Here is a 27,090-nt window from a genome sequence, read left to right as displayed (position 1 = left end):
GGTTTGCAGTGCCTGGATTGGAAGTGGGGTTGTGAGTGACCTAAACGATCTTCGAAGAGTTCATCAGCTGCTGGCAACATCCTTGACCAAAGTACAATCTGGAAAGGAAGCACAGAATCAGCTGTACAATGAAAGTACCTCAACTATGGAGATTATAGCTGTTCTGAAGGCATGGGCAGAAGTATGTATCACTTTGTACAAGTCTAAATAAGTGCTTGAATCTAACTTGATTATGACAAACTATCAGTCACAGGAGTACTAAAGATTGAAGATGAAGGCCTCCATTTTCTTGTCAGGAAGGGGTACTGTGATGTGTTGAACAAGTTTGGAAGGTCCAAGAAGTGACAAGTCTTAACACAGTTCAACCACAAACAAGGATCTTTATTTCGACATGGAGGAAGTCGCAACACATGGGCAAAGAAACTGCATACATTTTATACACATCCGATGCAGCTAAACAATCGATAGTCTCTACTCCCAACAGATTAAAGCTAAGCGTGAGGACAAAACAAACACTCCCCTCCACCCCTTGCTCACTAGCAGACATGGCACCCTGATTAATTACAAAATGTAATTAAACTGATATGAATAAAATACAACTGTCCTCCTTGGACATGCACCACAATAGGCCGCCTCCCTGTCCCGGCACACTCTCCAGCATCGCCCACACCTTGTAACCTGGAGTGGAGCTAGGATTAGTTTCTGGGGGAGAAATAGAAAGAGTTGCTTTATACTCCAGCTGATTGGAGGGGCTGGCTCAGGTATGCCCAAATGAGGCAAGGTGTTTAATTGCAATATGTGCACTCACCTTTGGGTGAACAAACCTTGATTAAAATGGGGAAATGACTTTCAACCTGCCTAGTCAGATGGCCCTCCAGGAACAAGCATATGGAAATTTTGGTCAGTTTCCTGTCTGACCTGTTGGATAATCCTCCAGATAACAGCTACACAATTTTGCTATCCAATGATCTGTGCCCGTCCACATACCCTGATGAGAACTTCCTCCCCAAAGTCACTCCAAACCTTCAAGAGTAAGGTTCTGCTGATGTCAATCCCATCACCTGGCAATAAGCAGGGCAGTGGGGTGAGTAGCTGATGTGCGAAGGTAGAGCAGTGAGGATGGATAGTGTGACATAGAAAGGCAAGGCAGTCAGGAGGGTGGGTAGTGTGGGGATGGATGGTGTGGCAGGAGAAGACAGGACAATGAGATGGGAATGGGTGGGCAACGACCCGTTCATAAAATTGGTATGGAATTGCTTTGTTGTTGACAATCAGATTGAACAAAAACAATATTTTTGAAAGACTCAGAAATTTAGAAGCATTGATAAATGCTTAAAAAAAGAGTCTAAAAACAATGAGCCTACAATGACAAAACATTTCAAAACAACTATTTAATTAAATTGGAAAGATCTGTATAATTTGTATTTAAGTGCAAGCAGTTGATTAATTTTGGATTTAATTGTTTTCTGCAAGATGTGATCAATTATTTAATCACTCAACCACCCTAATATAGTAATTTTCTCTGAAGAAATCCTTTCAGAATATTGAACTTTTGGATTCTAGCCTGAAATAGGTGTTAATTGTCACCCAAGTTCCATTCTGGTTACTCAGGTGCAGCCTGGTTGATGTAAATTTTCATTACTAAAATGGATGAACGTTATTTACATGTGTAAAAGAAAGCAAATACATTTGCAGCAATTAAAGCTTGTGAAATTTTGGAATTTCACATTTATAAAATTTATTGGAAAATTATCTTAAAATTGAGGTAAAAATGCCAGGTATTTGAAAAAATCTTAGATTATATGATTTCTTTGGCATGGTTTTATAAATTTAAAAAGTGGCATATGAGTAATTTAGAAACTTGGCAAATAATGTCAATGGAACAATATTTAGTTTGGAATAAATCATAATTTTTGGGCAACAAGTTGCTATAAAGTAGAAAAGATAGTAAATGGTGTAAATGATGGTAAAATGGTGCTGGAATTGTAAATGGAAGTACTTGGTTTTGGAAATGTTAATTTAATAAATTGGAAGATGAGCATTAATGTCTAGACCAGCCATTCTCAATGGAGCTTACAGCCCTCTGGGGCCCATAGCACATTATGGGTGGCACAGACTGAAATCATAATGTTTTTTTTTGTCAGTAGAAATAAGGAACAAAACAAACCATGTATCTTTACCTTTGCAAAAGGACATAAAGGACACTGTTTGACCTGCTGAACTTCTCCAGCATTTTGTGATTTTACTTCAACCACAGTGTCTACCTAATTTTGTGATTTACTTGCAACTAAACTTGACTGCTTTACGCATAAACTTTGAGCAAAGTCCAAAGAGGCCATAGCCCAAAAAAAAAGGTTAAGACTGGCTGTTTTAGGCAATGAAGAAATGGAGGAGGGTGAGAAACCTTATGACAAGGCAAGTGAGAATTTGGTTTTAATACAGGTACACGATCCTTTATCCAGAACACTTGGGGGGACAGTGTGTTCCAAATTTTGGATTTTTCCGGATTTTGGAAAGCCCATCCGAATTGTACTGCCATATCCACCCCCACCCCCTTCCAGTCGCCCAGCTGCCCCCACCACCCCCCCAGCGCTGGCCACCCCCCCCAAGCACTGGCCGTCTGTACCCTCCCCCAAGCACCGGCCGCCGCTCTCCCCACTTACCGGATTTTAGATGTCCAGGTAAAAGGATCCTGTACCTGTAGGCAAATATATGCCATTAGGTAGCTGAAAGTAATTATCTTTAGAAAACCATTGAACATTGCTGAACTGGTATTGATATGGATGGAGAGGATTTGTGTAATGTCAGATTACACAAAAGCATACTGGGAAGCATTTTCTTCTAAATATAATGCAAAGAAATAGAAGAATTAAATAGAGTAACAATTGGAAGAAAGGGATCCACATGGGGACAAAATGGAAGGATTGTTGGGATCAAATGGACAGAATTATGCAGGGACAGAGATCTAAAGCAAAAGATGAATTTTCCAAATTACATTAGTTAAATCATTGTATGGAAAGTATAGTGGTAACCTGTTAAAACAATGTCATTATTTTTGAAATTTCATTTTGTTAACATTTAATGTCCAGCCTTGCATATTTGTGAACCATGTATTCTGAAAAACATTTATTCTGTCATGGAACATTAAAGGTTCAAGTGATTTTACCTGTCTTCAAGAAGAATATTTCCCATCAAACTTTTAATTGCTTGCTTACATTTATACATTTCATGCCAGGTTTACATTGTAACAGTTGAAAGGCAAAAAATGTGTGCATCAAGACAAAAGCAGTTCTTAAAGCTCGAAACCTCTGCAGCTGAAGTCTCTCAGGATGCAGTTAATGCTGGGGATGGTCTTCTCAGTTTGGTCCAGGCAGAACTTGGAACACTGAGTAAGCTTTGGCTGGCTCTACTGCATGACCATGCCCTTCTCACATTATCTCCAGAATACACGAGTCAGCTTCCAGCTGCAGGTAACAAAGTTGATTTTGATATCTTTTGCTTAAACGAGAACTTGTATATAAATATTGTTGATCTTGTTACTTCCCTTGCATATCTCTACTTGATTGGTTCAACTGGTGTCTCAATAGAAGAATCCTTCTAAATAAGAAATGAATGATACAAATTAAAATTTTTACCAGGATTTCGGTGATTTTTAAAATGAAATATTGCACCCTGTAGTGTTTTTAATTCAAAATTGCCTGACGGTGAGAGTTAAATTGTTTTCCTCCAAATACCTTGTCCATTAAAAGTGAGCAAAGCCTTTGATAATACTATTTTGATGGTGATTACTTGGAAGTGCAAGAGGACTCTTGAAAGGGAGTATTTTCCTCTTTGCTTAAAATTATGAAGAGCAAAATGAGCAGAAAACACAAGTGAATTGCCATCCTTGTCATGTAAAACATCAGAAGCAGAAGACTTTGTGGGCTATTTCTGCAAACCATTTGTATTTTTATATTAACTATAAAATCTTGGCATTTAAAATGTTTACAATAAATTAAGAATTGTTCATTTCTTTATTCTGTCTTATAGCTACAGTGGAGTTGCTCTTAATTCCCTATGCAATTGACAACAAAGAAATATTCTTCTCACCTAAAAGCACTAGCAGTTAACCTTTTGCAAGGCCAGCAATCTTCTGATAGCTATGAAATACTTGTCTTTTTGTAACAAAATACCTCGTTCAGTGAGAAGTTTTCCTATGAACAGGCTAACAGGATATCTGTCATACAACTGTTTAAAGAACACAATTTAGTTTGTAGGATCACAATGAAAAGAAAAATCAATTAGTGCCGATAAGGGCAGCGTGATCATGTTATTTTGTGGTTTATTCTGGAGCTTAATAGTTGCAAGGAAGAAACTGCTTTTAAGCCATTTGAGGCATATTTTCATCTTCTTAAGCCTTTTTTAAAATTTTTAAAAATTTTTCACACTGTGAACCATACTGTCCAAAATACGCATAAACCTTTCCCTCTTGAATATACACAGTCATTTTCTCCCCTTTTTCCCCCTCCCTTCCCTCCCTCCTTCCCACCCCCCATCCCACCCACTCGTTCAACATATATGATACATTAAAGCCATTAAACAATGTCATCACACAATGAAAATAAACAAGAAAATTGTGACATCTACTTTTACACATTGGGTCAGTTCATTTCGTCGTCTTCTCATTCTGTCATTTTAGGGGGTGGAGGTTCGTGGTAGGCCCTCTCTGTTGTGTTCATGTACGGTTCCCAAATTTGTTCGAATACTGTGATGTTATTTCTTAAATTATATGTTATTTTTTCAAATGGAATACATTTATTCATTTGATGGGAGGAGGTAGAAGAGTGTGTCTGAATTGTGAAGGATCTTTCAATATGTTGACTGCATTTCACAGGAGATGTAGATGGAGTCCATGGAGGAGAGGGAAGTTTTTATTATATACTGAGTTGCATTCACTACCTTCTCGAGTTGCTAATTTTATATAACCATGTAACAGTTTGTGGCATGGAAACAGGCCATCTTGGCCCTTCAAGTCCACGCCAGTTCACTCAGACAACTCCACTAGATCCCCCTGCCTTCTCCACCCATAACCCTCCAACCCCCTCCTAATATAACCATAATAACAGTTCACGGCATGGAATCTTGAGCAAAGCAACTCCCATGCCATGCCGTGATGCATCCATCGTGTACACTTTCAATGGTGCACCTACAGCAGTTGTTGAGGAACAGAGGTGGGGACGTACCGAACATCCTTAGTCTTCTGAGAAAATAGAGGTATTCCTGAGCGTTAATTTGCTTATCCCAGGTCAATCCATTGGAAATATTTATTCCTCAGAACTTGAAATTGTCTGCTCTTCTGACTTCAATGTTGTTTATGTGAATAGGGGTGAGGCCCTGTTCTGAAGACCCAATCTCTCCTGAAGTTGATAATGATCTCCTTCATCTTGTGACGTGAAGGGAGATGTTATTACCTTACCATGAAATGTTGTCTCATCATTATTCGATCAGAATCAGATTTCATTGTTATGATCATGTCATGAAATTCATTGTTTGGCTGCAGCATTACAGGTTGCAAAAACTGCTATATATTTAAAATAAATTGGTGCAAAAAAAAAAGAGAAAGTAAGGTAGTGTCTCTGGTTTATGGTTCATTCAGAAATCTGATGGCAGAAGGGAAAATATTATTTCTGTACCATTGGATGTTCATCTTCAGGCTCCAGTACACCACCATGATGGCAGCAGTGAGAAGAGGGCATGGCCTGGGAGGTGCGGGATCTTGAAGATAGAGACTGCTTTCTTGAGACGCCACCTCTCGTAGTCATCCTTGATGAAGTGAACACTGGTGCCAGTCGTGGTGCTGGCCAAGTTCAAAACACCCTGTAGGCTTTTTCTGTCTATGCATTGGCACCTCCGTATCAGACAGTGATGCAACTAGTCAGAATGTTGTCCACAGTACACCTGTAGAAATTTGCAAGTCTTTGGTGACATACCAAATCCCCTTAAATTCCTCACAAAGTCTATAGCTACTAGCAAGTCTACTTCATGATTACATCGACATGGAGCCCTTGGGGCAGATCTTCAGAGATGTTGACACCCAGGAATTTAAAGTTCTTAACCCTTTCCACTACTGATCCCTTGATGAGGACTGGTGGGTTTTGGTGTTCTCCTGATTTCCCCCTCCTGATGTCAACAAACAGTTCCTTAGTTTTGCTAATGTTGAGTGTAAGTTTATTGTAAAACCATATATCATTCTTGTTACACTTCCACATTGCAGTCTGTGACTCTGCCGATGACCGTGGTGTCATTGGCACATTTGTAGATGACACTTGAATTACACCGAGCCACACGGTTATGGGTGTAGAGCAGTTGGCTAAGCACTGATCCTTGAGGTGCGTCTGTGTTGATTGTCAGTGAAGAGCCTCTTTTACACAGCCTCTTCAAGGCAGGAATATTGTGCTTTTATTGTGCCATGCCATACTGTGTAAAAGCTATGAACACGGAATGGGGGGAGGGGGGGTTATTGTAATCCCACCTTTAAGCAGAGGTGGTCACAGTGCCGAATCACACTATGCTGGCATTGTTTCATTTATGCAGTGGCCCAGGTTTTGAAGCCTGAGTGTATGATGGTGTTGAAAGCTGAGCTGTAATTGATGAGAAGTAGCCTTATGTACGTGTTGCTGTTGTCTAGGTGATCCAGGGCTAAGTTAGTGAGATTTCATCTGCTGTGGAGTGATCTTGGCAGTAGACAAATTGCAGTGAGTCTGGATCTTTACTTGGGTACGAGTTGATTCTAGCCACAACTAGCAACTCAAAGCATTACATCACAGTAGATGTGAGTGCAACTGGGTAATGGTCTTTGAGGCAGCCCACAATGCTCTTCTTTGGCACCGGTATGATTGATGCCCTTTAGAAGCAGGTGGGATCCTCTGACTGCAGCCATGAGAGATTGAAAATGATACCTGGCCCACTACTGTGCTGTCATCTGCAAATTTGAAGATGGAGTTGGAATTCAATTCAGCTGTCCAGTTGTGGAAGTAGAGGAAATATCGTCAGGGACAGTGTACTCATCCTTGACGAATGCCATTGTTGAGTTTGACTGGGAAGAAGGTGTAACCTATTTTCACTGGAAAGTAAGTGCATGGTGGAGATACCTCCTTCTCATTTGAAAATCCACAATATAAGCCAGTGGATCATTAGTTAATAAATTGCAAATCATTTTGCTTTTCTTGGTTTGTAGTCATTAAGGTCAACTCATGTTTCTTCCTTTGTCTCCTCTTAAAATATGCTTGTAGTGGTCGGGTATCAATCTTAAAGCCTTTCTACTGCTTTGGATATTGAAACATTTTTCTTTGTGCCAACATAGGAGCAATTTTATATTTATTTTTAAAAATTTTACTCCATTGGACAAATGCAGCAGGAAATATTGTACTTGGCTATAAAATGCAAATCTAATTCTCACTTTTTTAATGAATTTAGTCAATCTGAGTGAACACCCGACTTTGGGTTTGGGTTCAAGCTTCAGTCTTCATTCCTCTTTCTTATTCCTTTACAGAACTCTCCAGAATAGTTGGGTTTTTGTTGAGAATAGGATCCATAAAGCCCCTACCATAAAATAGCAAGTCAACACTGTTTGATATGTTTGCCTCATAAATTATTAAGAGCCCTTTATCCAGTAACTATTGGCCTTTACTTTCTTAATCCTTAACTGAATGCTAAAAATTATAAATAATATTTTAAAAGTTTGATCTGAACTGTAATCAAGTAATTGAGATGCAGTCCTAAAATTGGCACTTAGCCCTTGCTTGAGGAGCAGTAAGCTTGTGGTTGTGGAGTTTTCCAAATGATTCAGGTTTAGCTTTACTGTGATCTTCTCATCAAGCTGAATCTGGATTTATTGTCATGAACAAGTCACAAAATTTGTTATTGTTTTGTGGCAGCGTCACAATATAAACATTTAGATAAACCACCTTGCAACAATAAATAAAAATAGTGCATAAAAAGTCAAAGTGAGGCAGTATCTTTGGCTTGTTGATTATTCAGGAATCTGAGGGCAGCGGGAAAGAAACTGTCTTTGTGCCGCTGAGTGTTCATCTTTAGGCTCCTGTGCCGTTTTCCCGATGGTAGCAGAGTGAAGAGGGCATAGCCTGGGTCGTGGAGGTCCTTGAGGACAGAGGCTGCTTTTTTAAAGACACTGCCTCTTGTAGATGTCCTTGATGGAGTGAAGTCTGGTGCCTGTGGTGTCACAGGCCGAGTTAACAACCCTCTGGAGTTTTTTCTCGTCCTGAGTGTTGGCATCTCTATACCAAACAGTGATGCAATCAGCGAGAATGCTCTGTACCCCTCTAGAAGTTTGAGAGTCTTCAATGGCATAGATGACTAAGATGAAAATTAATCATTTGGTTTTGAATCCAAGTTGTATTGTAAGCTTAACCAGATCAGAAACTTAGAGGATGACAAAACAAATCTGTGATATTTAACTACTTTGTCAAGTGTGTAATCTAATTAGTCATTAATGTTGCATTTCTCATCATGATTGAACGTGGTTTCACAATGAAGTCAGGAATAAGAAGAACAAAGACTGATGATATTAAAATGTATCCACTGAACTGATGATGAGAAACACAGCTAGCTCTCTGTATTTATTTTGTCATTAACTAGGTGCATCAGTGTTGTGTTTTCTGTCTGACTTAAGCAATGTTGTTCAAACCAATAGGTGATCAAGCTTTGTCTCCCCAAACATTCCAGGAAAAACTAAGATCTTAACTTAATCTAGTGACTAGTCCAATTTTTAGTGTTGCCTTGTGTTAATATTGTAATTGAATCATCAAAATTACAAGTTAATAACATTTATTTAAGGATCACTAATCCTGTTCAACTATGAAAATCTTAATCATTTCATCAATCAGAATCTATCCGATTTGATGTAATTTCTATTGGGTTTTTTTCTTTAACGCACTAAAACTGAGAATCTCAAAGTATTAACCAAAAATTAATACATCTCCTCTTTTATGATTAGGTGGCACCTTCTATACTTCAGAAACCATTGAGAGTGCAAGACCTCATTATTGCAATTCTTGGGCTCCTATCCTTCATGCCACAGCATTGTGGTTGAACAGGACAGGTTTCTTGCTGATTGACCCCGATGAGGACTCTTCATCTCTATCCAGGCCTGTAACTCCAACAATGCTGGGTCATGAATCCATTTCAATAAATGCAGTGAAATCTCCAGAAGATGTCAACACTGATAGATTCCATCTTATTTTAGGTTTGTAAAGCATTTTTTCTCTTAAATGGGATTGAAGTCTATATATAAAACATGTTCATATTTAGCAAAATAAAATTGAACTTGTAGAACTAATACTCAGATCTTTTTTAAGGAAATATTTATACTTCAGTTACTTAAATTTTGAATGAAACTGAAGCAAGCAAACTGCCATAATTCATCCATAGATGTATCGAGAAGCTTTTCACAAAATGTTCACAATGGAAAATGTGAAAAACTGTATACATGGAATTTCATGGCTGGATTTAGGGATTTGTATGTTATTATTTGAAAACATTACCATGTGTTTCTATGATGCTTCAGTGCAGGAAATCAAATGATTGTTTTCTTTTCTTCAGATGAAATGGGTGAAGGGAACGAGGAATAATTGGGACAGGTGACTAAGAGACGGATTCTGCGTTTTCAAAGAAAAAATACTCTTAAAGATAAAAGTAAAAGAGAAAAATCAAAATGAGTACTGGAAAATTTGAAAAAAAAAGGGAGGCACAGAGGGATTCACAAATAAGATGCAAAATTTATTTGGGAATAATGGAAATCAAAAACCAATATTGATCAGGGAGATTTTTAGCATGGAGAATAGCAGGCCAGCAAAGTGTGTATTGGAGTAGATGAGTTTTGATGAGTTCAAGGGTGTGTACTCAGGAGTTCATGAAGAATAGAGTTTAGGAGCAGAAGGGAAGGTTTTTTTGAAAATGGGTAAAAGAGAAATTTAGATCCAGAGTTTAAGGCAGAGAGAACAAGCAAGGGATGTGTGGCATTAGGAAAACAAGGATCACATGAGTGGTGTTTTGTATCCTGATGGCAAAGAAATCTGAATTGAAAGTGGTTGGGCTGAGAGAAGAATTCATTGAGAATTGATGTGGTCATTTTAATATTGGGACTGGATTGTCGTGCTAGTAATGTGTCCAGTTACAGTCAAGTTTGAATAGCTGTAACCTAAGCAAAAACAATTATGGATTCTGGGATTAGTTTTTAATTTAAAAACACACTGAATAAATGAGCAGCTGCTGCAAGCATATGGTTGAAAATTTTTAAATATCTGAAAGAGCAGTTGTCAGCACTTTCTTGGTGGTGTTTCTTTCCCCATTGTTGGCTCTGTTCTCACCATAAACAAAAAAACATCCACTTAGGCACCAATAGCATCTATTTGCTTTCAAAAATATTAACTGCCTGAATCCAGCAAAATAATTGCTTTGCGCACTAAAATATATTTATTGGCCACCCAAGAATGTCATCAACAGTCATTATTCATCTGCGGGTTTGCTGGTATAATCAGCAGACTAAGATTTTCATTATGACAGATAATGCTCAATTCTGCATTGAATACTTCATGAGGATGTCCATGCCCATTAATAGAATAATCTGGACACCTAACATTCCTGCCATACAGTGAACATTTCCAATAATACAACATTCAGATTCCTCTTCTTGACAAGCAGGAGCTTTCTCTTTGCAAATACCCTTGTCAATCTGAAGGTCATTAATGGCCAGAAATTTAACTGAACCAATTACATGAAAATTGTAGATACACAAGAGACTGCAGATGCTGGAATCTGAACCTAAATACTTCAAGAAAGTGAAGCCTGAAGCTGTGGGAGGGAAAGAGAAAGAGCCTGAAGGTATAGGATGCGGAGGGAGAACTGTTGGGAGGAGAGGTGAATTGAATCTTACATACCAGATATCCTGAATGTGGAGGTCTGTAAACAGAGTTGGAATCTACTTCAGACAAGATGGTAATGAAAATGAAGACTGAAGGTAGACACGTGGCTGGGTCAGGATATGGTCAGAGAGAAGTATAGGCAACAAAGGGGCACCACCGCGAGAGGGATCCATGGACCTCCAGTTGTAGAGGAAGATAAAGTCGGCAGGTTTGTGGCTGTTTGTCCCACTGAGTCCCATCAGCAGATTGTGTTTACGTGAGGTCATCGGCAGGCACTCAATGAAAAACTCATCACCTCTGACTCTCAGAATCAGGAGTTATTGTCATGAGCAAATCATGAAATTCAGTGTCATGAAACTTTCTGAAGCACTATCACCAAAACATAAGCTCAATAAAGTAATATGCTTAATTGGCACCAAATCCACCACTTAACCACTTTGCTTCTTCCAAAGCATGTTATCATTGCAGTCTGTACCCTGTATACAATGTTTTGCCACATTGACTGTGGTAAACCACTGTTGTTTGTATTTGTCTGGTTGGGCACACCCATTGGCTGTCCTACAGGATCCTGTCTTTGAGTAATTGATAGTGCATCACTCACCAAGATGTTATGGATGGCACCTCCAATTAAACATATGTACCATCTGTGGTACAGGGTAGTTAGTCTCTGCCTACATATGCTACTATAAGGATAATTGCATGTTTATAACTGATCTATCATTGTTAATCACGTTCTGGAATTCCCATTACGAAAGTATCTTAACATCTAGATTCCAACAGCTTACCACTTCAAAGGGGAAAGATGTTAAATGTTTGCTTTGCCAACATCTTTTGTTCAAAAAACTTAAACAAAATTTCCTGTGTCTGGAAGATGATTGTGAATAGATCCTCCATTAGGAACCACCAGATATTTGTTGAGAGCAGAGCAGAGATATTGCTTTTATTTGCTTAACTGATTCTGAGATGCCTGGTGTCATACCTACTTGTGTAAAATTTCTGGCTTGAACAATCTTGTTTCCAATCTTAAAGCAATTGCCCAACACAATATTTACTTGATTTGTTGAGTAAATGTATTCAGTAATTGGGACAGTGGATGCCTTCCAGAAGAGCGAAGTGAAATTGTTGACACATGAACTGTGCCTCCACTGTTGTGGAATCGTATGTCACTTCAAGCTGAATTGCTGTTAATTAATTCTCAGCTTATAGTTGTTTGTGTCCATTTCTGGGGGGGGGGCGGGGGGGAAGAGAAAAAAAACAAGGAAAGGCTTCTACATAATTCCATATTGCTTCAACTGAAAAATGGAGGGAAATGTAGTATTATTGGAGGAATAGTATAATTGTTATCATTTTATTGGTTTTACATTTCTGCTGTTTCAGGAAACATGTATTTGAGTTATCTCATGCCTTGAATACTTTGTGACCAAGTTGGACAAGTCATCAGGTTGGTGGGGCAAAGTTGCAATAAGTATGGGGAAAAAAATCTTCTGTTATCTTTACAGGAATCAGCGTAGAGTTTCTGTGTTCACCACGACCAGATGCTCCAATGGAAAACATCATAGCCTGCTTACGTGCACTCCATTCCCTACTAGATGTGCTCTGGCCACGTTGTAAAATAGGAAGTGATCAGGTATTGCAACATTTCATTAAGTTTTCAGTTAACATCGTAGTAGGAGTTAAGGGTTATGGGGATAAGGCTGGAAAGGGGTACTGATGGTAGTGATCAGCCATGATCTGTAAAATGGCGGTGCTGGCTCGACGGGCCAAAGGGCCTGCTCCAGCTCCTATTGTCTATTGTCATTTTATTATTAGAGCGACTTTTATCGGGAATTTTTTACTTTTGTTTTAGTTTGACAACATAATGTTCATTCACATCTTAACAGTGACTATGAACCAAAGTGATTTAGATTCCATGCTGAATTTCTGGTAAGTGGAAATGAATAGCATTTTAGAATTGGCTTCAACTCTTTAGGCTAGAAAGGTGAATAATTTTTTTGCTTCAAACTGCAATGCCTGTTCAATTATTCTGGTTGAAAGTACAACAGCTTGGATGTTTGAAGAAGATAGGTTTCACACAGATTACAATGGTGTAATCTTTCCAAAGCGTGCAAATGTTATTAAGAGATAATGCCACCACATACGGGAGATATTGGGATAGGAAAGTAAATTGGAAGCGGGTACAATTTAAGCAATGAATAAACGGACAAATGATAATCAACAGAATTGGTTTAAGACCTTGTTCATGTGAGAGCTGGTATGCTATAGCCACCTCATCTTAAAAGAAACCACGCACAGGCATCTTCTTCCCCACAATATGAAATCTGGGAATGATCGTATCCTTCTGGACAACTGTAACAGCAGAATCTCTTCTGAATCTTTTCTAAATACAGTACAGTAAAAAAAAATTGGAATGATCTGACACTGTGGCTCAACACGTTCAATTCACTTTCTTTTGTGTTCCACAGGATGGTAAATTTTCTGATGATTCAGGTATATTGAAAGGGAACATGGGAATCTGGGCCCTAGCAAATGGGAAGAGAGTATTCAAGATTTCTTTATTGACATGTCATAAAGCAGGTGTAATTTTTTTAAATATTTAAGTTTGAAGAAAATACAGAATATAGGACTCAATTAATATCAATAATAATACATTGAACATAAAATCATAGAAAAACATTCATAAGATCGGGGGGGGGAAGTCTCTCTTCTCCCAGCGCCCCCTCCCCAGATTTGAAAGAAAAGAGGACAGATAGTAGGGAGTAGAGGGAGATAAAAAAGAAAATTGAAAAGAAAAAGCAACAGGACCAAGGTTCGACATCTCAGAGTCAAATCATTTTAAAAGTATTTCTAATAAGGAGTATACTAATTGACGAATATCAAAATAAATTCTACAATCTGGACATTTAAGTAATCTAAATAAGGTTCCCAAGTTTCGACAAATGTAAAATATCTTTTCCTAAGTCTATAAGTAATCTTCTCAAGGGGAGTACAATTTTGCATTTTCATGTTCCAACGATCAATATGAAGTAGGGAATTGGATTTTCATGTTAAAATATTCATTTCCTGGCTATTGACAATGCAATTTTAATAAATTTAGATTTACTTCTGGAGAAGTTAACTTAGATAACTTCCAAATTCTTCAGAAGAAACAATTTAGGTCAGCCAATGATTCAACATCAGCAGAAATAGCCTGGCGCTCCTTACAATCAGAAAGAGAGCCAAAAGAGAGCCCCTTCAGAGTCACCAAGTATCCATGGATACACGTCCAGCATGCCTGCAGCCTCTGCGGCCACACAGACTTCAGTCCAAAACATTGGACCAGAGCTCCAAATCCAACATGATCAGGAAGCCTTCAGCATCCTGGTTCCGATACCCTCTCGCATCCTGGTTCCGATACCCTCTCGCATCCTGGTTCCGATACCCTCTCGCATCCTGGTTCCGATACCCTCTCGCATCCTGGTTCCGATACCCTCTCGCATCCTGGTTCCGATACCCTCTCGCATCCTGGTTCCGATACCCTCTCGCATCCTGGTTCCGATACCCTCTCGCATCCTGGTTCCGATACCCTCTCGCATCCTGGTTCCGATACCCTCTCGCATCCTGGTTCCGATACCCTCTCGCATCCTGGTTCCGATACCCTCTCGCATCCTGGTTCCGATACCCTCTCGCATCCTGGTTCCGATACCCTCTCGCATCCTGGTTCCGATACCCTCTCGCATCCTGGTTCCGATACCCTCTCGCATCCTGGTTCCGATACCCTGTAGAACTTCAGCCAATCTCCAGCAGTCCACAGCCTGTGTAGGTTCCTTGCTTTAAGTCACCAACATCCCGCCACCTGTGTATTCTTAGCCATAGAGCCCGTCACTGGTCCGTCGCTGTGGTCAACTCCTCTGCTTCTCTTTAAACAGTGGTGGGGGTGTCTCCCTGTTTTCTGGTGCCCTCCACCAGTCTTTTTACCTTTTTGTTTCTCTAACTTGACTTAAGAACCCATAGATTAAGAATATGAACACAATCTAGGAATGTTTTGGTTATAGTTTTTCTCTTGTCTTTCCTATTGTAACTAATCATCATTTCCAACCCTCTGTTAGATACAGGTTTTAAGGAATGGTATAGATTAGGCTTTAAAAGTTTTAAAGATTTTTTATTTGCGATAATTTTGCTACTTATGAACAACTAACAGCACAATTTCATCTTTCTAATAGATATTACTTTAGATTTTTACGAATTAGGAATTTTGTTCAGTCCACACTTTCTGATTTTCCTCAAATTTCTGAAGTGAATATTCTTTTTTTATTTTTCACACTATGAACCATACTGACCAAAATACACACATTTCACAGTGACAGAGTGTCATTTTCTCCCCTTTTCCCCCTCCCTTCCCTCCCTCCTTCACCCCCCCTCCCCACCCACTCAACGTTCAACATATATGATACATTAAACCCATTAAACAATGTCATCACACAATGAAAATAAACAAGAAATTTGTGTCATCTACTTTTACACACTGGGTCAGTTCATTTCGTTTTCTTCTCCTTCTGTCATTTTAGGTGGTGGAGGTCCACGGTAGGACTTCTCTGTTGTGTTCCATGTAAGGTTCCCAAATTTGTTCGAATACTATGATGTTATTTCTTAAATTATATGTTATTTTTTCCAATGGAATACATTTATTCATTTCTATATACCATTGCTGCATTCTCAGGTTATCTTCTAATTTCCAGATTGACATAATACATTTTTTTGCTACAGCTAAGGCTATCATAATAAGTCTTTTTTTGTGCTCCATCCAAATCGAGTCCAAGTTCTTTACATCTTATATCACTTAGAAGAAAGATCTCTGGATTTTTTGGTATGTTGCTTTTTGTGATTTTATTTAATACCTGATTTAGATCTTCCCAAAACTTTTCCACTTTCTCACATGCCCAAATTGCATGTAGTGTTGTTCCCGTTTCTTTCTTACAGCGCAAACATCTGTCTGATACTGTTGGGTCCCATTTATTTAACTTTTAAATGGGAACAAGATCTAAACATAAAGATAAAGAATGAAACATGGGATAAGCTATGTTCCGGAACTATGAGAAATACAATAAACACGAAGTTACGCATGATGCAATATAATTGGTTACACAGGCTATACACCACGCCCCAGAAGTGAATATTCTTGATGTATTTTTCAATTTGCAATTTTCCCATGGAAAATTAATTCCAAATTTAATGGTTTTAAGAATGGCCTCAATGGCCAGGATTAAGAACAATTGGGAGTATGATTTGAATAGAACATTCTTAGACGAGGATTGGGACACAACTCTTAATTTGATCAATGAGTCTTCATTTTGTGCATGCTGTTGTTTGTTGCAATTTAAGATGGGGCACAAAATAGATATGTCTGAAGTTAAATTGTTATGAGCCCAGAGGACCCCAAAACCCAGCAGCAACATAAATTCACTAAGACAAAAGGTTATTCAACAAAAGTTGCTTTTAATTATCTTTACACATGAAAACAGGATCAAACTCTAACTTATTACTATTAACTTAATTTACCCCCTTCTAATTCTAAGCACATGTGTATGCAATGTGTGTAAGTTTATAAAAGTTATTTGATTCACAGTCCAATTCTCACTTCCAATTCCTCCAAGTTCACTAGTTGCAGCCAATTCTTATACTGTGCCCAAAATTTAACATTTATAAAAATCACCAGGCTTTGGTGCTTTAAAGATAAATGGTTAGCGCTCAGGAAGGTTCTTGTTGGTTTTCAGAGAGAGATTTGTTGTTCGCTGGACACAAACTGATTCCTTCTAATTAGCCACATCAGTGTCTTGCCGAAGAAACTTGCCCCATCAGGGTTTTCTAGATGATAGCCTCTTTCTTTCAGGTCACCACAGAGTTCCTTTTTGTTTCTCTTATTTCAAGTGAAACATTAGACAGCCAGTCGTCTCCTTGTATGAACCATAAGGCCTTTGACCAGATTGAACTAAGCCCTCACAACTTGTCTTCAAAATGGGGTTTTTTCCACAAGATTGCCAGCTTGTCCTGTTCCAGTCCCAGCTGCTGCTGCTTACCTCTTGCACTGTAGAACTGAATCCTATCTCCCTCTCAGAGAAAAGCCCTGTTTGACTCTCTCTGCTTGCAAAACCACATGACCCTCTTAGAACAGCAAACTGCACTCAGGCAGCCTGCGACTCTGAACCTAATCCACCGAGTTCTTTCATCTGTTGTTTTTCAAATCAACAATCCATTCTTCAAAGTTTTTGCAAAGGCACTCAGAGCCGGGCCTGTCTGGCTTGAACAGAGCTCCAGTATTTTAGATGAGATCTGTTCTGAAAGGTTTGTTTGTGACCTATACTAAAAACCTGCCCCGATTTATCTTCTTTAAAACATATCTATTTACAATATAAAATATAACATAATCTGTAACAAAATTATCTCATTTTTATCCTGATATGGATCCTTTATGTGATAAATGAAAATATTTGAGGCTTCATTGATTCATATGTTTTGGGAATGTCCGAATTTAAACCATTTTTTGGAAATATATTATTCAAACTTTATCAACGATTCTTAAGACTAAACTAGAACCATGCCCTTTGATTGCTTTATTTGGTTTTTCTCTAGAAGATATATATCTGTCCTCAATCCAGAAGAGAATCAACGTGTTTTGTTTGGTTGATAGCTGGACGAACAATTTTGATGAAGTGGAAAGATAATGTTTCACCCACTCACGTTCAATGGTTACATGATATTATGTCTTATAATTTAAAAAATTAGATATAATATTAAAGATGTAAAGTCTGAATTTGATAAGATGTGGGGATCATTCATGGATTATTTTCATAATCTGATGATTTAAGTGGTGTGGATTCTCTGGGGATTCCCTCTCTGATGTTTGGGGGCTGTTATTTGATTCATATTTATAGTATATTACAGATAACCTCGTTTAGAGGGAGGGGGTAGTTTAGTAGGGATATTTTTTTCTCTTTTTTCCTTATTATTAAGAAAATAAATGGATCATATCATAGAACAACATAATCACATCAGAGAAATATAAAATATTTATAAGGGAACTTTACATGTATTGTTTGTATAATTTTTATGTGTAATATTTTTGGACATAGTACAATTTATGATTTAATTGTTTAATTATTATAATTATAAAATTTGATGTACTAGAGCGCCTCGGATGCCCCCCCAAGTTCCTCAACATGGTTATCCAACTGCACGAAAACAAACAAGGTCGGGTCAGATACAGCAATGAGCTCTCCGAACCCTTCTCCATTGACAACGGTGTGAAGCAAGGGTGCGTCCTCGCACCAACCCTCTTTACTATCTTCTTCAGCATGATGCTGAAACAAGCCATGAAAGACCTCAACAATGAAGACTTTTTTTACATCCGGTACCACACGGATGGCAGTCTCTTCAATCTAAGGCGCCTGCAAGCTCACACCAAGACACAAGAGCAACTTGTCCGTTAACTACTCTTTGCAGACGATGCCGCTTTAGTTGCCCATTCAGAGCCAGCTCTCCAGCGCATGACGTCCTGTTTTGCGGAAACTGCCAAAATGTTTAGCCTGTATATGGAAGTCAGCCTGAAGAAAACTGAGGTCCTCCATCAGCCAGGTACCCACCATGACCACCAGCCCCCCCCACATCTCCATTGAGCACACAGAACTTAAAACGGTCAACCAGTTTACCTACCTCGGCTGCACCATTTCATCTGATGCAAGGATCGACAAAGAGATAGACAACAGACTCGCCAAGGCAAATAGCGCCTTTGGAAGACGACACAAAAGAGTCTGGAAAAACAACCACATGAAGAAACACACAAAGATCAGCGTGTACAGAGCCGTTGTCATACCCACGCTCCTGTTCGGCTCCGAATCATGGGTCATCTTCCGGCATCACCTACGGCTCCTAGAATGCTTCCATCAGCACTGTCTCCGCTCCATCCTCAACATTCATTGGAATGACTTCATCACCAACATCGAAGTACTCGAGCTGGCAGAGTCCGCAAGCATCGAATCCATGCTGCTGAAGACCCAACTGCGCTGGGTGGGTCATGTCTCCAGAATGGAGGACCATCGCCTTCCCAAGATCATGTTCTATGGCGAGCTCTCCACCGGCCACCGAGACAGAGGTGCACCAAAGAAGAAGTACAAGAACTGCTAAAAGAAATCTCTTGGTGCCTGCCACATTGACCACCGCCAATGGGCTGATATCGCCTCCAACCGTGCATCTTGGCGCCTCACAGTTTGGCGGGCAGCAACCTCCTTTGAAGAAGACTGCAGAACCCACCTCACTGACAAAAGACAAAGGAGGAAAAACCCAACACCCAACCCCAACCCACCAATTTTCCCTTGAAACCACTGCAACCGTGCCTGCCTGTCCCACATCGGACTTGTCAGTCACCAACGAGCCTGCAGCAGACGTGGACATACTCCTCCATAAATCTTCGTCTGCGAAACCAAGCCAAAGAAAGAAAGAATTTGATTTATGTTATCATTAGTCTACCTTGTGTTAAGGATTTTTGTTCAACTCAGTAAAAATATTTTAAAAGAAAGATTAGTTGCAAAAAAGTTTTTTTCTCTCTGCTTTTACTATCTGTGGTATCCTTGAGTGATTGTCTTCATGTATGATAGTAACCATTAAATGTTTGACTTCAGGCTTGACTGGATTGAACTCTGACTCTTCTCTGTTTAAAACCAAGGTAATGATCACTGACAAAAATCTGGAAAGAATTACCTGTATCATCAACCTTGACATCAAGGACATTTGTAGTGCTCTGATTTATTCAGATCATTTAACATACATATGAGATTTCTCAAAACTAGTTAAGAATTGCATAGGATCTGCATTTAAGGAAAAACTATTGCATTTGTTTACTGTTGTGGACAACACGATCCTCTGCTTCCCATCACCAAGCCAATTTTGGATCTTTCTTCATTTCGTGCAGTTTGGATATCCAATTGGAAATTTACTTGCAAGTCTCTGTCATTCAGTAAAGTTTAACTGTGGAAGACAATCTCATTCGTTCAGGGCTTGTCTTATTTCATTTTTTTCTCCTGACTTTTATTTGAAGCTTTCTGAACTTGTTCTTTCTCACTTCTGTGGAAAAATCCAATTAAAGTCAGACGTAAATAGTTAACATTTACTAAATAAGGACTTGAGCACTTTGTCCTCATGTGGGATGAGTCATTGAGTTTCTTTGAAATGAAAATTTCATTCTTAGCTCACATCACTGTTTGGTTATTTGTACAAAATAAGCTCAAACTTGAATAAATAACTGGATTGTGGTTACTTTTACTTCAGAAGATGGTATAAAAAGATTTCTGTTTGAATGCCATTGGCCTTCCTTTTAGTACAGTGATAAATGGACAATTTTCTATTATCTATTTATTAAATTGGGCAAATTTCCCTTTGTGCTTCATTGCAGGAACTTGGAGTCGAATTGTTGAATGTTTTACATCGCTTGATTGTAACACGCGAGTCCCCAGTAATTCAACTGGCTGTTATTGATGTTGTAGAGCAAATTATAAAAGCAGCCCAAGAGCATGTAAAGGAGAAACGAAGAAGTGCAGAAGGTGGGTGTTCATGGAAATGGTGGGGGGGGGGGGAGATAATAAATTAATTCAACTTCTCTCAGGAAAACTTCAGAGCACTCACTCACAAATGGGGTGTATTGTAGAGAGCTGAACTTCAGGCATGTCTTCCAATGAGAACAGATGATGAAAGAAAACATTGCCATAAAGTAAAAGAGGCAAATTAAAAAAAAATGTTGGAAGAACTCACAGTCAAGCATGATTTGCAGAGGCAGAGATGGCTGATATTTCTGATCAAGGCCCTGTATCAGGGCTTGAGTGTGGAGGGATAATAGCCATTGATTTGAAAGAGGCTGATAGGTGATGGTTGGAATATGAGGGAGGAGATTTGATGGGCAGTTGGAGCCAGAAGGGGCTGAGACAGGCTTGTCGTCGATAGATGGAAACAAGCAGTTTTTTTTTAAAGCGGATCCAGTGGTGTTTGTTTGAAGGAGTTACTAAAAATGGCAGTGGGTGAAGGAATGGTTGGACAGAAAAATGTTGGATCGGAGGATGGGGAAGGGTAGAGTCAGAGGCTGATTAGTTTATCACCTATCATCTCCCAGATTCTGTATCAGCATATGTGGTAAGCAAGCATATCAGCTCCTGACTGAGTAGTGACATGAATACATTCCGGTTCGCCTCTCATAGTAACAAGTCTACAGCAGATGCCATCTCACTGGCTTTACACAAAGTCCTAGAACACCTGGACGGCAAAGATACATATATCAGGATGCTCTTTATGAACTACAGATCATCATTTAACACCATCATGTCAGAGTGGAAATGTCGATCATTTCTTTGCCTCCGTAGGTGCTTTTTGACCTGGTGAGTTCTTCCAGGAACTTATTTTTGATCTAGATTCAAGCATCAGTGATCTCTTGTCTCCAAAAGTGGGAAATAATTGTGGGTTGTGATTGGAGACACTTATGTACACATTCCAGTAACCCATTGCTAAGGAGAATCCAGTAAAGCCGGAGGAATAGGGTCATTTTGTTCAGGATCCTTTTTTTCTTCCTTTTTGGATGCTACAGTAAAACCCCTGATAGCCAGCATCAACGGGATTGATAGATGTCAGATGTGAATTTTCTAGTTGCTTGAGGTTGCATGTCGCATGATTGGTGAATTAACAACTAGAGGGCACCAATTTTAAACTTGTGGTTTTTTTTACCTGTTTATTTTCTGTAATTATTTTGCTGGTTGCTTGAATTCCGGAAAGCGGTGATTTTAATGTATTCAAAATAGGGAATGAAAAATTGCTTTCATGTATTTAAGGTGATCAGTTAAGTGATTTCCTAACATTATTTTAAGGCAAATTGTTAAAGAAATGTTACTCATAAATGCAATTTAATTAAGTATTTTACTGTGCTTGGAGAATTACGAATTGGTCAAAATGTATTTCATGTTTGTTAAAAGTATGCTTCCGAAATAAAAAAGTTGGTCCCCTCTATTTTCCACATCCAACCAAGCTTAATTTCCTTTTAAGGTTATGAGTCAAGCTCAGACAAATATTTGCTTTTCATTCATGATTGTGGATCTTGGAGAATGGCAGAGAGCGAGAGAGGAGTGGTGAGCTCAGTCCTATTGCCACGAGTCTACTATTTCAAGCATGAAATGCTTCTCACATTGCAGATATGACACTGCAGCTGCTGGAGTTCTGAAGTAAAATCAGAAAATGCAGGAAACAACATATCAGATATCAGCTGAGGACAGAAAAAAGTTAATATTCAAGTTGACCTTTTGAACTCTGATTAAATTATCAGCCCCACTGTGTTAACTTGCTAACTCTTTCTATTTGTGCTGCTAGATCTCCTGATTATTTCCACTGTCTTCTATTTTTGCTGTCTGTGATGGCTCTAATTCGTATTTGCTGTTCAGCTAGTTTGACGGCAGGCACAGACCCTAAGCATCATAAAGAGGTCTAACCACTTGCTAGTTGAACTACTTGGAGAAAAGTTCAGCTTTTTATTATTTGTCTAATTTCTGGAGGAATTTGGTTAATTTTTCATCTTACTGCACAGTTGATGATGGTGCTGCTGAGAAAGAGACACTACCAGAATTTGGAGAGGGCAGCGACACATGTGGACTGATACCAGGAAAATCTCTCGTCTTTGCAACACTTGAGTTGACCCTCTCCATCCTTGTTCGTCAGCTTCCACAACTGAACCCTAAACTTGTGGATTCTCCTACTGGGAGTTCTGGAAAACCTCAGCTGTTGTCCGAGGATGGAATCAAATTAGTAATAGCTGCCCTGCGAATTCTGTCTGAACTCGTTTCAATTTGCTCGCCTACAGGTAAGTTGAGCAAATTTTGGGAAACAAAGTTAAATTTGCCATTTCCACTTGTGTTTCTTTACTGAAATTGTGTTTTTCTTCAGACTTTGTGCAAAAGAAATTGAGAAGTTATCTTGGACTGCCAGCATCTGTAGAAATTAGCTTTTATGTTGCTATTATGTTAAGTAAAAAGACTTTTTTTAAAAAATCTCCATCAGCTACTTATCACTCTGAACTCTACAGGTATATATTAAAGTAAGGGACCTGTTTTTGTTGAAGTTGTAGTGTCAGCTTGTCCTCTTATCTAATTTAGAAGGTTCTCATTGAAATCCTTCTCCAGAAACTTGAACACTGTGGACTGAAATGCTGAGGCAAATCTCACTACCTTGGATGAATAATTCCGCACTGGTTAGATGGATTAATTTTACTACTGGAGGGGATTAAATAACTTGTGTTGTACGAAGAATATGGTCAAAAATGGGATATTATTTCTCTCCATTATGCAGGGAAACTATAAGATTTTACTATATTGCAAGTCAATTCAGTTCCAGGGAATTTGAAATTATCCATAGTAGCCCATATGTGAATTCCCTGTTCCCATGTTCAAAACATCCAGTGGTGGCTTCTCATCTGAAATTTTAAAGCTTTTTTCATTTGAACTGATTCCAAGCCACCTCAAACAGAGCTAAAGAACATTTAATACAATATTTTGTTTGACCACAGCTGACAAAGTTCTTCAGGAATCCCAAAATTTGGCCTTCATAATGTTGCAGGAATGGTAAATATATTACGTCAAATTTATTAATAACTCTTGAGGTATATTCATTGCAGCCAGTGCTCTTGGCCAGTTAATAATGTAACTGGCCTAGACTGATCTAAATTGGCTGAATACTGATATTTTCATTTAGTTTCTCGACTGTAATATTGCACAATTTGTTAAATAGTGTTACCTGCAGGGGATAAAGACGCAGACTTCCTGTGAACAACAAAAAATGCTTCTGACAAATGCATCAAAGGCCACTAGCAGTGTTGTAGCTGCAGTGGCATTTGGCAGTTGACCCCTCCATTGATATTGTGTCCAAAATGCAAGTTTCAGTTTTTACCTACCAGCTTGTCAATATGATCAGTTTGCTTTTGGTTGATGGCAGGAGAATTTTCTCACCATACACAGCAGTTGGTAGCTACCACTGAAGCAACAAACAGCGATATTGTCAGCATAGCAACTAATGTTATTGATCCTGCCATTGGCCACATTAACTCGTGTTCTTGATGCCCATTGTTCTTAACCTTCATCCATGTCTTGGTGTAACCCACACTCAAGACCTCAACTCTGGCCTCATTACACGCCAAATATCAATGTAGCTGTTACGATAACTATGAAAACACCTAATTGCAGGACTTGAGAAATCACCTACATAGAAATAACATGCATGATAGATGTGAATTTACATTTGAATAAAAAAATATGATAACTAACAAAACAAACACTGGCCTTGGTTCCTGATCCCTTCTCCAGCCTCATACTATTGATATTTTGTTACTTGCCAACAAGATATCTTATGCAATCTATTTTGTAGCAAATAGAATTCACTGGACACCATGAGAGGGCTTTGCAGGAACATGTAATGTTTATCAATAGAGGCTTTTACACAGAAATTCCACAATATTGCCTTGAAGAAGACCCAGTATGAAGCCGGCTTTGGTCGTTTACACTGAACCGAACAAAGCTGGCATAATGCCAGGTCAGTGTGTCATTTTGCACAGCAAGCTGGCATAATGCCAGGTCAGTGTGTCATTTTGCACAGCAAGCTGGCATTCCGGGAGCATGTAACACAGTGGCATCGGCATCTAGAGTCACATATAATGTACTGTATTTGATGGCATGTTAGATTCACTTTTTTCCCCCCAAAAAATGCTTAAAAATATTCCCTGGACTTGTATGCAAAGTTGAAATTTGGGTGATAATGGTGAGTAATGCTGACAATGATCATTGTCGCTGCTTGGCTCGCTAACATCACCTCTATATATCATTGGGGGCTGGTAGTGGGCTGTAGGAAGACTCTCCCGGTGGCCTGCTGTTGTGTGGAGAAAATGTCAGATTTGAGAGAGAGGAGTCTGGACACAAGAATTGCAATCAAATGTTATTTTTATTAACATACAACAATTAATAAAATGCACATAATTTATAAAAGAGCATGGGAAAATGCATATGCAATTTAATAAAACATAGTTTATGAAAGAAGCTTGGGAAAATCATAGTGGGAATAAAACACATACAATTTATAAAAGTGTGGAAAAAATATTCACACTATTTAAAACAATTTGTAAAAACGTGGTAAAATCTACTGTAAGTATTGTTCTATTGCAGTGGTTTTCAAATCTTCTTTCGAGTCACATACCACTTTAAGTAATCCCTATGCCATACGTGTTCTGTGATTAGTCATGGATTACTTAAAGTGGTATGTAAGTGGGGAGGAAAAAGCTTGAGAACCACTGCACTGAACTAGAGACACTTGGGGACAGCTGAGAGTGTAATCAGTATGGGGGCTGGTCTTTTATCACAATGCTGCTCCCTAGCACTATTCTCCTCTCCCTTAATATCTGAAGGTCTGTCAGTGACTGTCTTGAATACATTCAGTAACTGAGCATTCACACCCTCCTTCTGTAGTATCCCAGATTCAGTACCCTTTGATACATACTTTTTATCATATTCATGAATGATCAAGCCTATTTTGAAAGACAAACTGTCCTGACAAAACCATGAATTTGCGTACTTATGAATTAAATCATCTCTCATTCTTCTCTCAGCAACACATCAGTGCTTCACTCACCTAACGAAATGATGAGTCTAGTAGAAGATATATCACTATTTCTCCATCAGCTCATTTCCTCTCCAGCTCTAGACATGTATTTATGGGAACAAGTATAGACTACCAAGATGGGCTAAACCCCAAGTGCCTGATGGTCAGGTATTCCCTAGTGAACTACTTGCTGCCAGCCAGATCAACTCTACTTTTTATTTTTCCTGTATAATTGTAGGCCTCTGGGAGAGACCAGGACAGCAGTATATTATTAAAAAGATTTTTCCTGTTGTCCTACTTGCATATTTTGCCCAAGTTTTAAATGCTTACCTATAAATACACTAAAAAAAATACGGTATATGTAACATCCTTAGCAAGTTGGTCCCGCAATGACGGATTTCCCTTTTACACAGATAGCGTTCTGGGGCTGACACTGCGCCTGATGCTGGAAAAAAGCCCCTCCCCCCTCCATTCTATGTCAGTGCTTTTTACATAGCAGTGGTGGCTTTTTTTTTAAAAGCCACAAATAGCCCGGAACAAAGTGGCTGTGTAAAAGTCTATAATGCTTCTTATAATATACGGTCATCTTTGCAAGTGTGCAGATTTGCAGATAAATAGGTCAGTGGATAAAGACTGTCTTTAACTATTTACATTTTTCTTTATGCAAAGCAAGATGTGTGAATAGTTGTCTGGAAAATGTTTCATCTGCAATATGACAGAAAGCTTGAATGGCAGGATAATTTATATATATAAAAAAAAAAAATTTTCAGTAGCCTTGACATTTTGGAAAGTTGAGTGTGAAAAGAAAAATGGTAATAAGCAGAGTTGAACAAAAGGGACTCAATGAGAAAAAGTTAATGGGTCAATGATGTATCGGAAGACCATTCTATTTTTGACTACAGGGATTTTGTCCATCAAGAGATATGATGATCCTTATGAATTCTAAGTCATTATTGTTTGTCTTGGATATATATTGACAAAAATGTAAGGGGGGTGGACATTGATAAGAAAGTCTTGTTCTCAAAAATGTAAAAGCAGTGTTGTCTTTTTGTAGATTTATTGGTTCATTCTGATTTTTTAGTTACTTAGAAATATTTGATTATCTTTCTTTATTTTCTAGGGAGCATTTCGATTCTTCCTACTGTCCTTTACCTTATCACAGGAGTCCTAAAGGAAACTGCAATTAGGGGACTTGATGGTTGTATATCTTTAACGGTCAATGCAGCACTGCAGGCATTGAAGGCTGTTGTCTCCTCTCCCATGGCTCGAGCAGAGAAGAGTCATGTTGCATGGACCAGCCTTCTCCGCAGTGCTCTTGCAACAATTTTGGAATTTTGGAATCCAGGTAACAGAGGTTCTTGTTCTTCTATGTAATCAAGTTTGTGTTCAATGTTGAGAATGACCAAAGAGACTTATACGAGCATTATTAAGCAAATTTCATCTTGATCGGAGGTTTAAAGTAGGAGCAAAGTGGATTCATACATTTTGAAAAGGAATTCCGGGGCTCAGGAACAAGACAACTAAGGGA

At 38.7% G+C, this 27,090-nt stretch overlaps 1 protein-coding gene across 3 annotated transcripts in view; it reads left to right on the top strand.

Moving 5' to 3' along the window:
- Nucleotides 1–27,090, top strand: part of heatr5a (HEAT repeat containing 5a) — a 157,103-nt gene that overhangs the window by 105,636 nt on the left and 24,377 nt on the right. For all 3 annotated transcript variants that reach the window (XM_069916719.1, XM_069916718.1, XM_069916720.1), the window contains 7 exons: nucleotides 2–181; nucleotides 3,236–3,470; nucleotides 8,996–9,244; nucleotides 12,422–12,549; nucleotides 20,344–20,491; nucleotides 22,510–22,782; nucleotides 26,683–26,907. In XM_069916719.1, the coding sequence (XP_069772820.1) occupies nucleotides 2–181; nucleotides 3,236–3,470; nucleotides 8,996–9,244; nucleotides 12,422–12,549; nucleotides 20,344–20,491; nucleotides 22,510–22,782; nucleotides 26,683–26,907 (1,438 nt within the window). The remainder of the gene's footprint in view (nucleotide 1; nucleotides 182–3,235; nucleotides 3,471–8,995; nucleotides 9,245–12,421; nucleotides 12,550–20,343; nucleotides 20,492–22,509; nucleotides 22,783–26,682; nucleotides 26,908–27,090) is intronic.

This window comes from Narcine bancroftii, chromosome 2, assembly GCF_036971445.1.
Source record: "Narcine bancroftii isolate sNarBan1 chromosome 2, sNarBan1.hap1, whole genome shotgun sequence".
NCBI lineage: Eukaryota > Metazoa > Chordata > Chondrichthyes > Torpediniformes > Narcinidae > Narcine > Narcine bancroftii.
The sequence above is the reverse complement of the archived record's forward strand: the minus strand, read 5'-3'. Positions and strand labels throughout refer to the sequence as shown.